Source organism: Pogoniulus pusillus, chromosome 11 (assembly GCF_015220805.1).
Source record: "Pogoniulus pusillus isolate bPogPus1 chromosome 11, bPogPus1.pri, whole genome shotgun sequence".
Classification (NCBI taxonomy): domain Eukaryota; kingdom Metazoa; phylum Chordata; class Aves; order Piciformes; family Lybiidae; genus Pogoniulus; species Pogoniulus pusillus.
Window position 1 is genome coordinate 18,333,154 of NC_087274.1, and position 11,820 is coordinate 18,344,973.

At 41.8% G+C, this 11,820-nt stretch overlaps 1 protein-coding gene across 1 annotated transcript; it reads right to left on the reverse strand.

The window, feature by feature from the left end:
* Nucleotides 1-1,013: 1,013 nt before the first annotated feature.
* Nucleotides 1,014-11,799, reverse strand: ZCCHC4 (zinc finger CCHC-type containing 4). Its single transcript, XM_064151322.1, has 13 exons — nucleotides 11,671-11,799; nucleotides 11,087-11,205; nucleotides 10,208-10,290; nucleotides 9,297-9,572; nucleotides 8,733-8,813; nucleotides 8,365-8,437; nucleotides 7,501-7,651; nucleotides 6,785-6,885; nucleotides 5,238-5,359; nucleotides 4,526-4,601; nucleotides 3,963-4,014; nucleotides 2,831-2,978; nucleotides 1,014-1,228 (listed from the first exon to the last, which is right to left on the reverse strand). The coding sequence occupies exons 1-13, from the start codon at nucleotides 11,771-11,773 to the stop codon at nucleotides 1,102-1,104; spliced, it is 1,512 nt and encodes a 503-aa protein (XP_064007392.1). The 5' UTR covers nucleotides 11,774-11,799; the 3' UTR covers nucleotides 1,014-1,101.
* Between the last annotated feature and the right edge of the window lie 21 nt (nucleotides 11,800-11,820).

Here is an 11,820-nt window from a genome sequence, read left to right on the forward strand (position 1 = left end):
CCCCTCCTCGCCCTCCGCTCCCGGCTTCCGGAGGCGGCGCTTCCTGCCGCGGCGGAGATCGGGCCCAGAGGGGAGCAGGGCTGCTGCGGCTGCTTCAGCGCCCGGAGTGGATGGCTCCGGCTCTTGCCCTGCCTGCACCGTGCTCCGCAGCGGGGACGGGCGCTGTGCCCTGTCCCACGGGGCTGAGAGCAGTGCCCGCGGCCCGCAGGGGCTCGTGGATGGGAGGCGCTGGGGCTTGGCGCAGGCTGGGGCCGCCTGCGTTCATAGAATCCTGGAACCGATTCGGTTGGAGAAGACCTGAAGGTCCAAGCACTATCTTAACCAAATCTGCTGCTGCAGCACGTCCCTTAGCACCGTATTTCTGTATTCTTTAAACACCTCCTTGAGGAGCCTCTTCCAGTGTCTGAGAACCCTTTCGATGACGAACTTTGAACCCAACCTAAACTTACCCTAGTGCAACTTAAGGCCATTTCCTCTCATCCTGTTACTTGTTACTGGGGTAAGCACAAAACAAATGCTGCTTTAACTGCATGATTGCAATTCCCTCCCACGATGCAAACCTTTTTCTTATGTTTACAATCAAGAATGCATTGCACCGTACAGTGAAATCATTTTCACAGTGCAACCCACCTCTGTCAATGCCAAACTAAAAGTATTAAAACTTAAGTAGTTCAAAACCTATTACAGGGTAACTTTCCCCCCCCCCCAAGTTTATTAAATACTTAAGCTTCTATATGGATGGAAAATTCAAACCCATACTCTGAGAGGACTGGAACATAGAACTTGGATTCCTAAGAATTTGTGCCTCCCTGGCACCTCACCTCACTTACTTCCTTGCACCACATCCCCCAGTACTTAAGACAAAACCAGAGTACCCACCAGTATACCTCCCACCAGTACTCCTCCTAAATCAAATTGTTAATCCTAAGCACACCAAGCTGTTACAAGACAAACACATGGCAAGTGTGTGGTTTACTCAGCAGTTTTTTGGAGCTACTAATGAAGAACTGCAATTTTTAATTCAATCAGGTTTTATTTTAGATGTTAATATTCACACTTAGAATAAAGAATAAATTAATACTTATGTATCAGCAAGCAAAGTCATGTCTTTTTTATTTTATTCTTTACTTTCTTCCCTGAGAATATTGTATGCTTCACAGCTGATTTTTTATGGATCCCCATCTTTACCTTCTTTTGAGTAGTTTTCTGCCTTTGCTTTTTGTCAGCTCTGTAAAAGCAAAAAGAAATGAACACACAGGTTAGAATAAAAAAGAAAATTTATTTCTGCATTTGCTGGGATTTTAAATAACCTCTCCATATAAGCATGTGAGCTCAGAAGTACTGTCACAAAATACACAAGGAGCATTCCATCTTAAAATGTTTTGACATTTAAACTTCCTAATAATATTTGCCCACTTTACTGCCCTTATTTTTCATTTACCTTTAAATGGACATAGAAAACTTAAGAAATGCACTTAGTGAATCTCTTGACACTGAGCCAAGAGGTTAACTACCCAAAGCTTGCCAAGCCACAGCAGTACATCTGTAGGGAGGGAGGATTTGCATTTCCAATGCTGCAGCCATTTATGTAAAAAATCACAAATAAACCCACCCTGAGAAGCTACATAAGGACAGGTCAACTATCCTGAGCGATCCTCAGAACGACTGAGCCACCTGCTGGATCATCTCCTAGCAGATCCTCTTCTCAGTGCTATCTGAAGACTGCTACACACTACTATGTGCTTGTGTATGTCACTGGAGCACAATCATGGCAGAATAAAACTACTTAATGTGACTCTAATGATGAGATTTAAGACTGTATTTACAGAGAGCACCTGAAATACTGAAAGGAAAGCAAGCAAACAAAACCCCACCAAACTAAAAAAAAACAACCAAAGAGTAAGCAGAAGAGACAGGAAGCAATAAAACCAGTATAGAAACTCTTCTCTCCCCTTCCATGAAGAATTTGAAGGGATTAAAAATGTGTGCTAGTTTGAGGCAAATTAGAATATTTTAATGAGAAAAATCAGATTACAGGCTGTGAAAAGGAAACAATGGTGATGTCTACTTCACTCACAGGCTTGCTGAGATGTATAAAAACGAGGACACAAACATAATTAAGACAGAGAGTCTCTTATCTGTTGGAGTGTGTGTTTCTCTTCGGCTTGGATGTAACTAAGTGTAACTAATTCTCCTTCTAACTCCCCTTGCCAATTCTCCAAACTCAACTTTGCACTTATGGTGAACTTTGTGATACGGTAGACAGGTGGAAAGAAAGTGAAAGTGTGGTTGGGAGGCCCTCCTGGTGACTCTGATTTCTGGGAGGGGTATTGTGTTTCTGTATTACTTTTAACTTGTAGATTTCTGTATATATTTGTAATATATTGTAAATAGCTGCTTGTATATTGTGCTAAGCTGTGAATGAAAAGCTTTGTTCATTAACTTCCAGCCATCTGAGTCTAGTGTGGGTGATTTCACAAAAGCATGGGGGGCAGATAACTCCCAAACCATCACAAAATGTGTTTTGTTAATTATGAATCTCCTTGACAGTTATCCCATGTACCACTCAACAAATCCAAGGTTCATATAAACCAAACTTGAAAGAAAAGCCATAGCTAAGGAACAGGGAGCCACAGTGAGTGACTTGCCTGGTTGCTGTCACATCCTTCCTTCCTTCAGTATACACACACCACAGCAAGTCAGCAATAGTGATGGCTGACAACACCAATCAAAGCCAAAAATCATCTCTATCTCATATGTTTCCATGAAATAAGATCCATTCTCATTTGAAAGGTATCTTTCATCATTATTAGTGCAGTATCACACTTACTGGCAAGCTGTTCTGCTGCAGGAGAGACTGGGACAAGTACTGCGTTTGTGACCTGCCTGGCCACAAACAAAACAGCCAGCAGCAGCAGCCTTCTCACAAGCATGGGTTGGGAGAGCACAGCAGTTGCAGTTGTTACAGTGAAACCAAGCTGCAAAATAAAGAAGATGAATTGTGATCCTGAATGGGTCTACAATGACCATTCTGAATCTGTTTTACACACAGGCTGTATCACCTGGGGTTTAATTTTGGTTTAGTTTTGCAGAGGTGGGTTTAAGTCACATTTCTGGTCTCTTATCACAAGGCAGCCAGGCAACTGTGCAACTGTTTCAACAGAACTAAATTATTTTACCATTAGAACTACTAAATTACCATAGAAGATCACTATATTATATATTAAGTTCGCTGATCTTAAGATGAAGAACAGTCTAGATATTAAAAGGGACTTAAAAATGGTGATTTCTGTATTAATAACAAAAAGAATTGCTTCATCTATTTAAACACAAGATACAAACACAACTGCCTGTGTGTATGAACCATACTTCAATCATGCCTCAAACATTTTAGTTACTGCCTAATTTTACTTTTTAAATGTTATGCTAATGAAAAAAGTTTACCAAAATCAGAAAACACTTATGTGACAAATCAAAATAGTCAAGTCTTCCTGGGATTTAAAGTGACTTGAGAAGTTATCACGTACTGCAATTATCAAATGACAATTCCTGTGAAACTGATTTTTTTTCCCTGTACTTTGTGCCTTCTGAATGATTACATTTTATTCCTTTAGAATCATAGAATCAACCAGGTTGGAAGAGACTTCCAAGATCATCCATTCCAACCTAGCACCCAGCCCTATCCAGTCAACTAGACCATGGCACCAAGTGCCTCATCCAGTCTTTTCTTCAATACCTCCAGGGATGGCTACCCCACCACCTCCCTAGGCAGCCCATTCCAATGCCAAATCACTCTCTATGTGAAGAACTTCTTCCTAACATTCAGCCTATACCTCCCCTGGCACAACTTGACGCTGTTTGATGAAATATTTTCTCTTCTGGTTTGTAATTTCATTTTTTTTTTGACTATGCCTTAAACAATAAGTGCTCTTTTATTTCCAGAAGTCTCTTTCTGTACTTACAGGGTTTTACACATTTTTTGCAAAGAAAGCAATGTTTCCATCGTCTTCCATCCTACAAAAGATGAAAACATGGCATTGTTTGCTTGTTTTAAAGAAGCCCATCAGTTAGATCTTGATACTGAAGTAGTGATGTATGGTACTGATTATTTACAGAAACAGGTCCTCTGTAGGAACAAGAGAAACTTAGAAACAGGAGTCCTGAGAATCTGTGACAGCTGCGACAAAATGACTGTATTTTGAAACTAGCAAGTTCTACAACTTTGAAATACAACAAATGTCTGTGTCAAGAGACCTCTGATGAAGGAGATATGAATGTAAGTGCTAAGTAGTAAACTTTTCTCATCCTTTGTCCAACACAGAAATCTAGGAAAGATAAATTAATTCCCAGTGGATTATGAATTGTGTCCTTTGAAGTTATAACAATAAGTCCACAAAACAGAACTGTTTGGAGTTTCCCAAGGAAAGCAGTATCAGAATAAGTTTTTACCAGAGCAAATAGTTACCAAGAATTATTTTTTGACTATTGCTAAAATTGTCATGCAGAAAGCAGTCAGGATGCTTACTTTTGATGTACAGGAGTTGCATATCTCACAGTGCTGGTTACCAGAGCTAACGTAACGCTGGCATATAGTGCAAAACCTGGAGAAAAAAAATACAGTTGTACTGGTTCACTATTTGTTCACACAGCAAGAGAAATGGGTTTCATACAAACTCAACAATGTAAGGACTGCAAAAACACTTTGCTAAATTGTTTTTGACACATAAAATCGCCACTTAGGCCCAAAGCTTCATAATCCTTTAGTTGGTACTCCCAAATAGTAAAGTTCAGGTGCCTGAATTGAAATTAGTAACACTATCAGCAGTGAGTTAAGCCAAATTCACTCTTGTAGAGTACGGTTATAGGTTGGACTTAGTGATCCTGAGGTCTTTTCCAACCTTGATGTTTCTGTGATTCTGATTCTTTGGTCTTGATACTTCTCTTAGTGTTTGTTTTATCAACTGTCTCAGCCAAGCTGATTATCAGGCACGCAGACAAGCTAAGGTATCCCGCAATTTCACACTGGAAAATGCAATCTGCTTTTAAGTTATCCAGCTCTCCTAAACAGACATCATAAAACATGTGACCTCAGAATGAGAAAAAGAGATGCACTCCTGAGCCGAGCATCCAAGAGTGAGGCATGACAATACTGACCAGCACCATCCTAGTGTGCTTTAGAAACCTTATGCCATAATCAAGGACAGACTTTCAGTCATGCGAGTGCTAACACATCTTACCTATAACCCTCTTCTACAGGAAGCACAATCATCCTTGGGGTGAGGTTGGTGAAGATACGGACAGGAGACTGTCTACGACCTGTCTTGCCGTGCTTATAAAGTGCATGATTATCATAGTCTACCTAGAAAAATAACATCAGGCAAAAGGAGTCTTAAATTGAATGCTAAGCACATGCAGAACGATTTACATATTTATTACATGTGGCCTTGTAAGAATTTCTCTATAGACTAACCCCTAATTAGATTACAAATTCTACAGCAAGTGTATTGTCTCATTTATTTTTAAGCTTGTGCAACCATAGCACAAGGCTAGACTGAAGAAATTCAGTTTCTAATGCACCGTGATCTTACTCTGCTTATGCCTTTGTGCTGTTTTGTATGGGATATCCAAGATAATATTGCAGTTACTCAGCAAAAGAGCAACCCACTAAGAACAAAAATGAACTATACCATTTGGTCTGTCTGGAAGTACAAGAGCTGATGTACATCTTAATCTGTCTCAGAATAATTACCAAGGTGCAAATCCAATCAGTACAGCTTTTTCCAGCATTGCCTTCAGAGACTTGTCGCAAAACTCACAGGCTCACAGGATGTCAGGGGTTAGAAGGGACCCAAAGAGTTCAGCAAGTCCAACCCCCCTGCCACAGCAGGACCATACAATCTAGCTCAGGTCACACAGGAACACATCCAAACAGGCCTTGAAAGGCTCCAGAGGAGACAACTCCACAACCTCTCTGGGGAGCCTGTGCCAGTGCTCTGGGACCCTTACAGGAAAGAAGTTCCCCCTTGTGTTGAGCTGGAACCTCCTGTGCTGCAGCTTCCATCCACTGCTCCTTGTCCTATTGCAGGGAGCAAGTGAGCAGAGCCTGTCCCTCCTCTCCTGACCCCCAGCCCTCAGTTACTTAGAAACATTTATTAGATCCCCTCTCAGTCTTCTCCGGACTAAAAAGCCCCAGCTCCCTCAGCCTCTCCTCATAAGGCAGTGCTCCAGTCCCTTAATCATCCTCTTGGCCCTCTGCAGAGTCCCTGTCTCTCCTAAACTGGGGATCCCCAAACTGCATGCAGTACTCAAGTTGAGGCCTCACCAGGGCAGAGTAGAGGGAGAGAAGAACCTCTCTTGATTTGCTGGACACACTCTTCTTAATGCACCCCAGGAACCTATTTGGCCTGCCGGGTCACAAGAGCACACTGCTGCCACTGGCAGGCAAGAGAGCCCAAGACCTCTAGGCCTCTCTTGACTTCTCTTGGCCTGTTGGCCTCATGACCAACAAACTTCCCTACCTCTCATCTCTGAGCAGGAGCAAATTTTCTTTCCCAAATCTCCATTCTAGAAGATACAAATACCTTGCTTCCATGTCAAACTTTACACAGAGTTGTTATATGAGAACATAAAATTTCAACACCATGAATGCCCCTGATTGAGCTCTCCAAAGTCACTGATACGCACATTCCTTAACAACTCCTAGAACAGATACGATACTGATGCCAAATCACTGTTTCATAGTCCCACAACTGACATGTAACAGATTCACTGGGTTCACTCATACCTGGTAATCCATCATAGTGAAGCTTGGGAAAAATTCAAGAATACGAGACTCAAAGAAGTATGGAAATATCCAGAACATGGGCATCTCTTGGCTGACAGGATCTAGGAATGAAAAGATTTAGATGTACATTAAAGTAAAACAAGGTAAAAGAAGTATAGAAAATTTGCAGCAAACAGTTCTGGATACATCAAGATATGTATGCCATGCTAGAAATAACAACTAATTACTTTAAGCAACAAAGCTAGGTTTATTAGTACTTGATTTATAATCACCAAGATCAACCTATTACACTGCTCTACAAAATTCACCTTAAACCATAGCCTTAAGCACCACATCCAAATGACTCTTAAATACATCCAAGGTCAGTGACTCCAACACTTCCCTGGGCAGCTCAAGGAGAAACTCTCGTCACCCGCCTAAGTTGGTAAGAAGTGCTATTAGCCTGGTAGTTTATTCTTCCATACCTTTAAAGTCCTTTTTAATTTGAAGCAAATTTATAAAAACAAACATAAATATTTTTTAAGAGAGATTTAAAGAACTGAACACTATTGGAGTATCAGGAGAGTAGCTATATAACTTGTAGCTTGTAGCTTGTCTTTAAAAACTGTAGCATGAGTGTGTTCACATTCAGTAAGCGTCTAGAATTAGACTTTTAAATAGGTGCTTTTTCTCACAGTGATGTTACAACTCAACATCTATCTGGTTGCAATAAATACCTTCTTTTTCTGTGTCCTGCCACATTGCCATCAGCCTTTTAAAGCTAGAAGCCAGTGCCTCCACTAAACCTCCAAAAGGAGGATCAGTTACCATGATGACCCTTTCACCATCCTCTTGACACAAGAATTTCCTGCAAGTTTCACGTGCAGCCTGTAAGAACCAGAGGTTAATTTCCAGAAATACAGATTCAAAAACTACAACCTTGTCTCTGAAATATTTCAGAAATATCAACTTTTCTTCTTGCACAGCATTAGAAAAAACCCAACCAACTAGATTTCAAGCAACGAAACAGGTGCCCCATTCAGTTAGAGATAATGCATCAGAGCTGCAGTTCAAACTTCCTAGGATAGTCTTCTTCCTAAGGGTAATTGTCTTGGAAAATATATTTTATTCATAGCAAGAAAGCAAAGTAAAGGCTGGGACTAAAACAACTAATTCTGCTGTAGCAACTCAAGAACAGGGCTAAGACTTGAAAGCAATTACCAAACACCAAGCTGTCATTTTAATAAAAGCAGCAGTAACATTAGCTAGCAAGATTTTAATAGGCCATGTTATCTTTAAATCAAGTGGAAGAGAATTACTGTTTTTCTTTATTCTTATTTCCAGTACCACTGACCATTTTTATCTCATGATAAATGTCTTCTATGAGACTGGCCATGACTTTCTTACAAAACGCTGCATCAACAACATGCATTTCACACAGTATCACAGTATCATCAGGGTTGGAAGAGACCTCACAGATCATCAAGTCCAACCCTTTACCACAGAGCTCAAGGCTAGACCATGGCACCAAGTGCCACGTCCAATCTTGCCTTGAACAGCTCCATTTCTTTACAATACACAGAAGAACTATTTGGTCTTACCTCTCCAGCAAAAAAGTAATGATTAAACATGTTGTAGTGACAGAATTCATCCTCTGTATAAAACTGTGAATACCTGCAAAATAATTTTTAATATATAAATAATTTATAGCCTGCCCTAAGGGGCATCTACAGTGAAAACAAGGCCTTAAGAAGTTTGTTTGGGTTTTGACTGCACAAATCAACACTGAGAATTATGAAGTACTATTACTTTTTTCATGAAGTGCTTATCACTTGTGTATGTGTGGAGGAACAGAGATGCAAAGTCAGGAAAGGGAAAACAACCATGAGCTTATCTTTTAAAGCAGTAAGCACACAAATATTTGTACATATTCCTCAGAGAGAGAAACATTTGTTTTGTTACAATCTACCTGAAATCAATATCTAGGAGAAGGCTTCTAACCCCGAAATCTTCTTCTTTTGATGCTTTTGACTGGATCATTTCATGAAGCCTGAAGTATAATTGGAGCAAAGAAATTTAACAGATAATCACTGTCTTCAGAAAATTATCTTGGCAAGACAAGAATGCCTGGCACTTTACTAAACCTAAAACCAAAAAGATAGAGAAAATGGAGTAATCCAAATTTGGACGATTTTGTTCGGTCAATATTTAAAGTTAGAAACTTGTGTTAGACTTGAAAGATGAAATGAACAAAAAGCTCCCAAAGAAACTCATTGTCAGAGCAAGAAACAAAACAGGACACTTAAAGCAAGTGTGCTACATGCAATACAGCTACATTCCTCTCCTGTATCATATAAGCTCAACTCAAGACTTCACTAGAGAATTGGGTAATTTCACTCAGTTAAAGCATGGTGAAGTTCTTACTGTGAAAAAAACCACTGGTTTCTTAAACATTAGTAAGCTGCACAATTTTGAGACAGAAATATGATTTAGAAGAGCAGCAATTGTCTACTGAAAGTGTAACCGTTCTCACCTGGGTGTCCCAACAGAGAGCACTCGTCTGAATCCTAAATCAACAATAAGATCCAAGAGGAACTGGCAACTCCTGTCTGCAAATAAATACTGTGCATTTGTTTTTTTATTCTCCAGTGGATACAAAAGTTGGCTGGGACTTTGTAACTGGGCAGTGGAGATATCACAAAGCAGCTGGTGGTTTGAGTGTTTTCCCCATTCATCTGGCAATAGCAGTTGCTGGCACTCCTGGCAAAACCTCCTCTTTGCTAATGGCAACAGAACAAAATTCTTGTACCTTTAAACACAAGCAACAACAGGGACCAAACTGAAAAGACTTCTATAAAAGATGTGAAGGGGAGTTACAAAAAGGATTTTGTTTTTTTGAGTTCAGACATTTACACAGGCAAGGTAGTTTAAGCTGCTCTTTGGAAAACTCCAGTACCTAACTGTATGAGATAATACTTATGAAAAAGAATACTCAAAGCACACTTTGAGGTGCATATAATAGACTGGCCAAACATATTTGGAATCGCTGTAAAATAACTACATTACAGGGTGAAGAACCCATACTCCCACCTGGAAGGACTCCTGTGTGTTTATAGGCAAACTCAGACATAATTTGCTACTATGTTGCTTCTGCTTCTTTTCCGTGTTAATAAGGCTGTTACTTTTTGCACACTGTGATGCTACAGACTTATTGTTAGCATATTATGAGAATTAATGTAAACAGCCATACATACTTAAAAAAGGAAAGATACAGGTTCCGGTTTGGAAACACCATGCTCCAATTACATATTTCATGCAGACAGTTTGTATTTTTCCAAATCTTTCTGGCACATTTCCACATTTTAAAGAATCCTGAAATGTGATCTCTACATTCAGAGTGCCTAAACTTGTGTGACTTAATTTTTACTTGAGACATAAAAATACCTTTCCACATTCTGTCTGTGTGTACGAGAAGGCTGATGGGTTCTGTTATATTCTTCACGTGCTGCAAGCCTAGTTTCTGACACCTGTAAAATTCATGTGCATGGGAAATTAGAAACCAAACAGGTATCTCAAGCACAAAACCAGGCTAGATGGCGAATGCCTGGAGAGAAGCCCTGAGGAAAAGGACCTAGTGGTCTTCGTTGATGAAAAGCTCAACATAAGCCAGCAGCATGCACACAGCACAGACACAAACTGTGTGCTGGGCTATAGCAAGAGCACCGTGGGCAGCAGGGCAAGGGAGGGGATTCTGCCCCTTTACTCTGCTCTCTGAGACCCCACCTGGAGTAGTGTGTGCAGTTCTGGGATGCCTAACACAAGAAGGACATAGAACCGGCAGAGAGAGTCCAGAGGAGGCCACAAAGATGCTCAGAGGGCTGCAGCAGCTCTGCTATGATGACAGGCTATGAGAGTGTGGCTTTTCAGACAGGAGAAGAGAAAGCTTCATGGAGACCTTGTAGCCTTCCGGTATCTGAGGGGGGCTTACAGAAGGGCTAGGGAGAAACTATCTGTAAGGTCTTGGAGTATGAGGCACGAGGAGTGATAGGTTTCAACTGGCAGGGGGAGATTTAGACTGGATGTTAGGGAAGTTCTTTCCAGTGAAGGTGGTGAGACACTAGCAGAGGTTGCCCAGGGAGGCTGTGGATGCTCCCTCCCTGGAGGTGTTCAAGGCCATGTTGGATGAGGCCTTGAGCAACCTGTTCTAGTGGGAGGTGTCCCTGCCTGTGGCAGAGGTTGGAACTGGATGATCTTTGAGGTCCCTTCCAAGCTGAACCATTCTAAGATATCACTCAATACCAGTATTAAGTGGTGCTCTCTTACCTTTTCATCTTCCCACTGGAAAAAGCTGCAATCTTTTCTATCTCTACAAGCTGAACAAGCATAAAATCTCCTTCCTTCCTCTTTTCCTTGGCTGGTCTTTACAAAGAGGAGGGCAGGACCTAAAGAACAAAGGTCATTATGCGATGCCACATGGAACACCAACACCATTGCTTTAATGCCATTATGCGATGCCACATGGAACACCAACACCCTTGCTTTAATGCCATTATGCGATGCCACATGGAACACCAACACCCTTGCTTTAATGCCATTATGCGATGCCACATGGAACACCAACACCCTTGCTTTAATGCCATTATGCGATGCCACATGGAACACCAACACCCTTGCTTTAACGCCTCCACCGCAAGTGCCAAACTCCTAGAATAGAGCATTAACAACGCCCGCTGTAAAACGTAATCTCTCGGTGTGGAAAACAGCTGAGGCTGAGAAACAGAGACATTCAGAGAGGTGTCAAGCCTCGACCCACCGGGAGCCGGGGCCACCTCAGTCAGCGCCATGTGTGCCCCGCCCAGCCTCGCACTCCCATCCCACCCAGGCAGCCTTCTCGCCGCCCGACTCACCGTGCGGGCAGCTGGGAGCGCTGGGCACCAGGCCGAGCAGGGCCAGCCCGCCGGCAGCCGGACCGCACAAGGCCTCAGCGCCAGCCGCGCCGCTGCCCGCCATGACACAGTCTCCTTCCCGACAGCCCTCACTGCCCGCCCGGCAGCACG

What these genes read in the sequence shown, in the direction of transcription:
- ZCCHC4 (XM_064151322.1), bottom strand. Translation starts at nt 11,773, where the DNA reads ATGGCGGGCAGCGGCGCGGCTGGCGCTGAGGCCTTGTGCGGTCCGGCT. An exon ending in CTCTCTGTTGGGACACCCAG is followed by an intron (nt 8,814 to 9,296) that starts GTGAGAACGGTT and finishes ATTATACTTCAG; the next exon opens with GCTTCATGAAATGATCCAGT. An exon ending in ATTACTTTTTTGCTGGAGAG is followed by an intron (nt 7,652 to 8,364) that starts GTAAGACCAAAT and finishes TGGTTCTTACAG; the next exon opens with GCTGCACGTGAAACTTGCAG.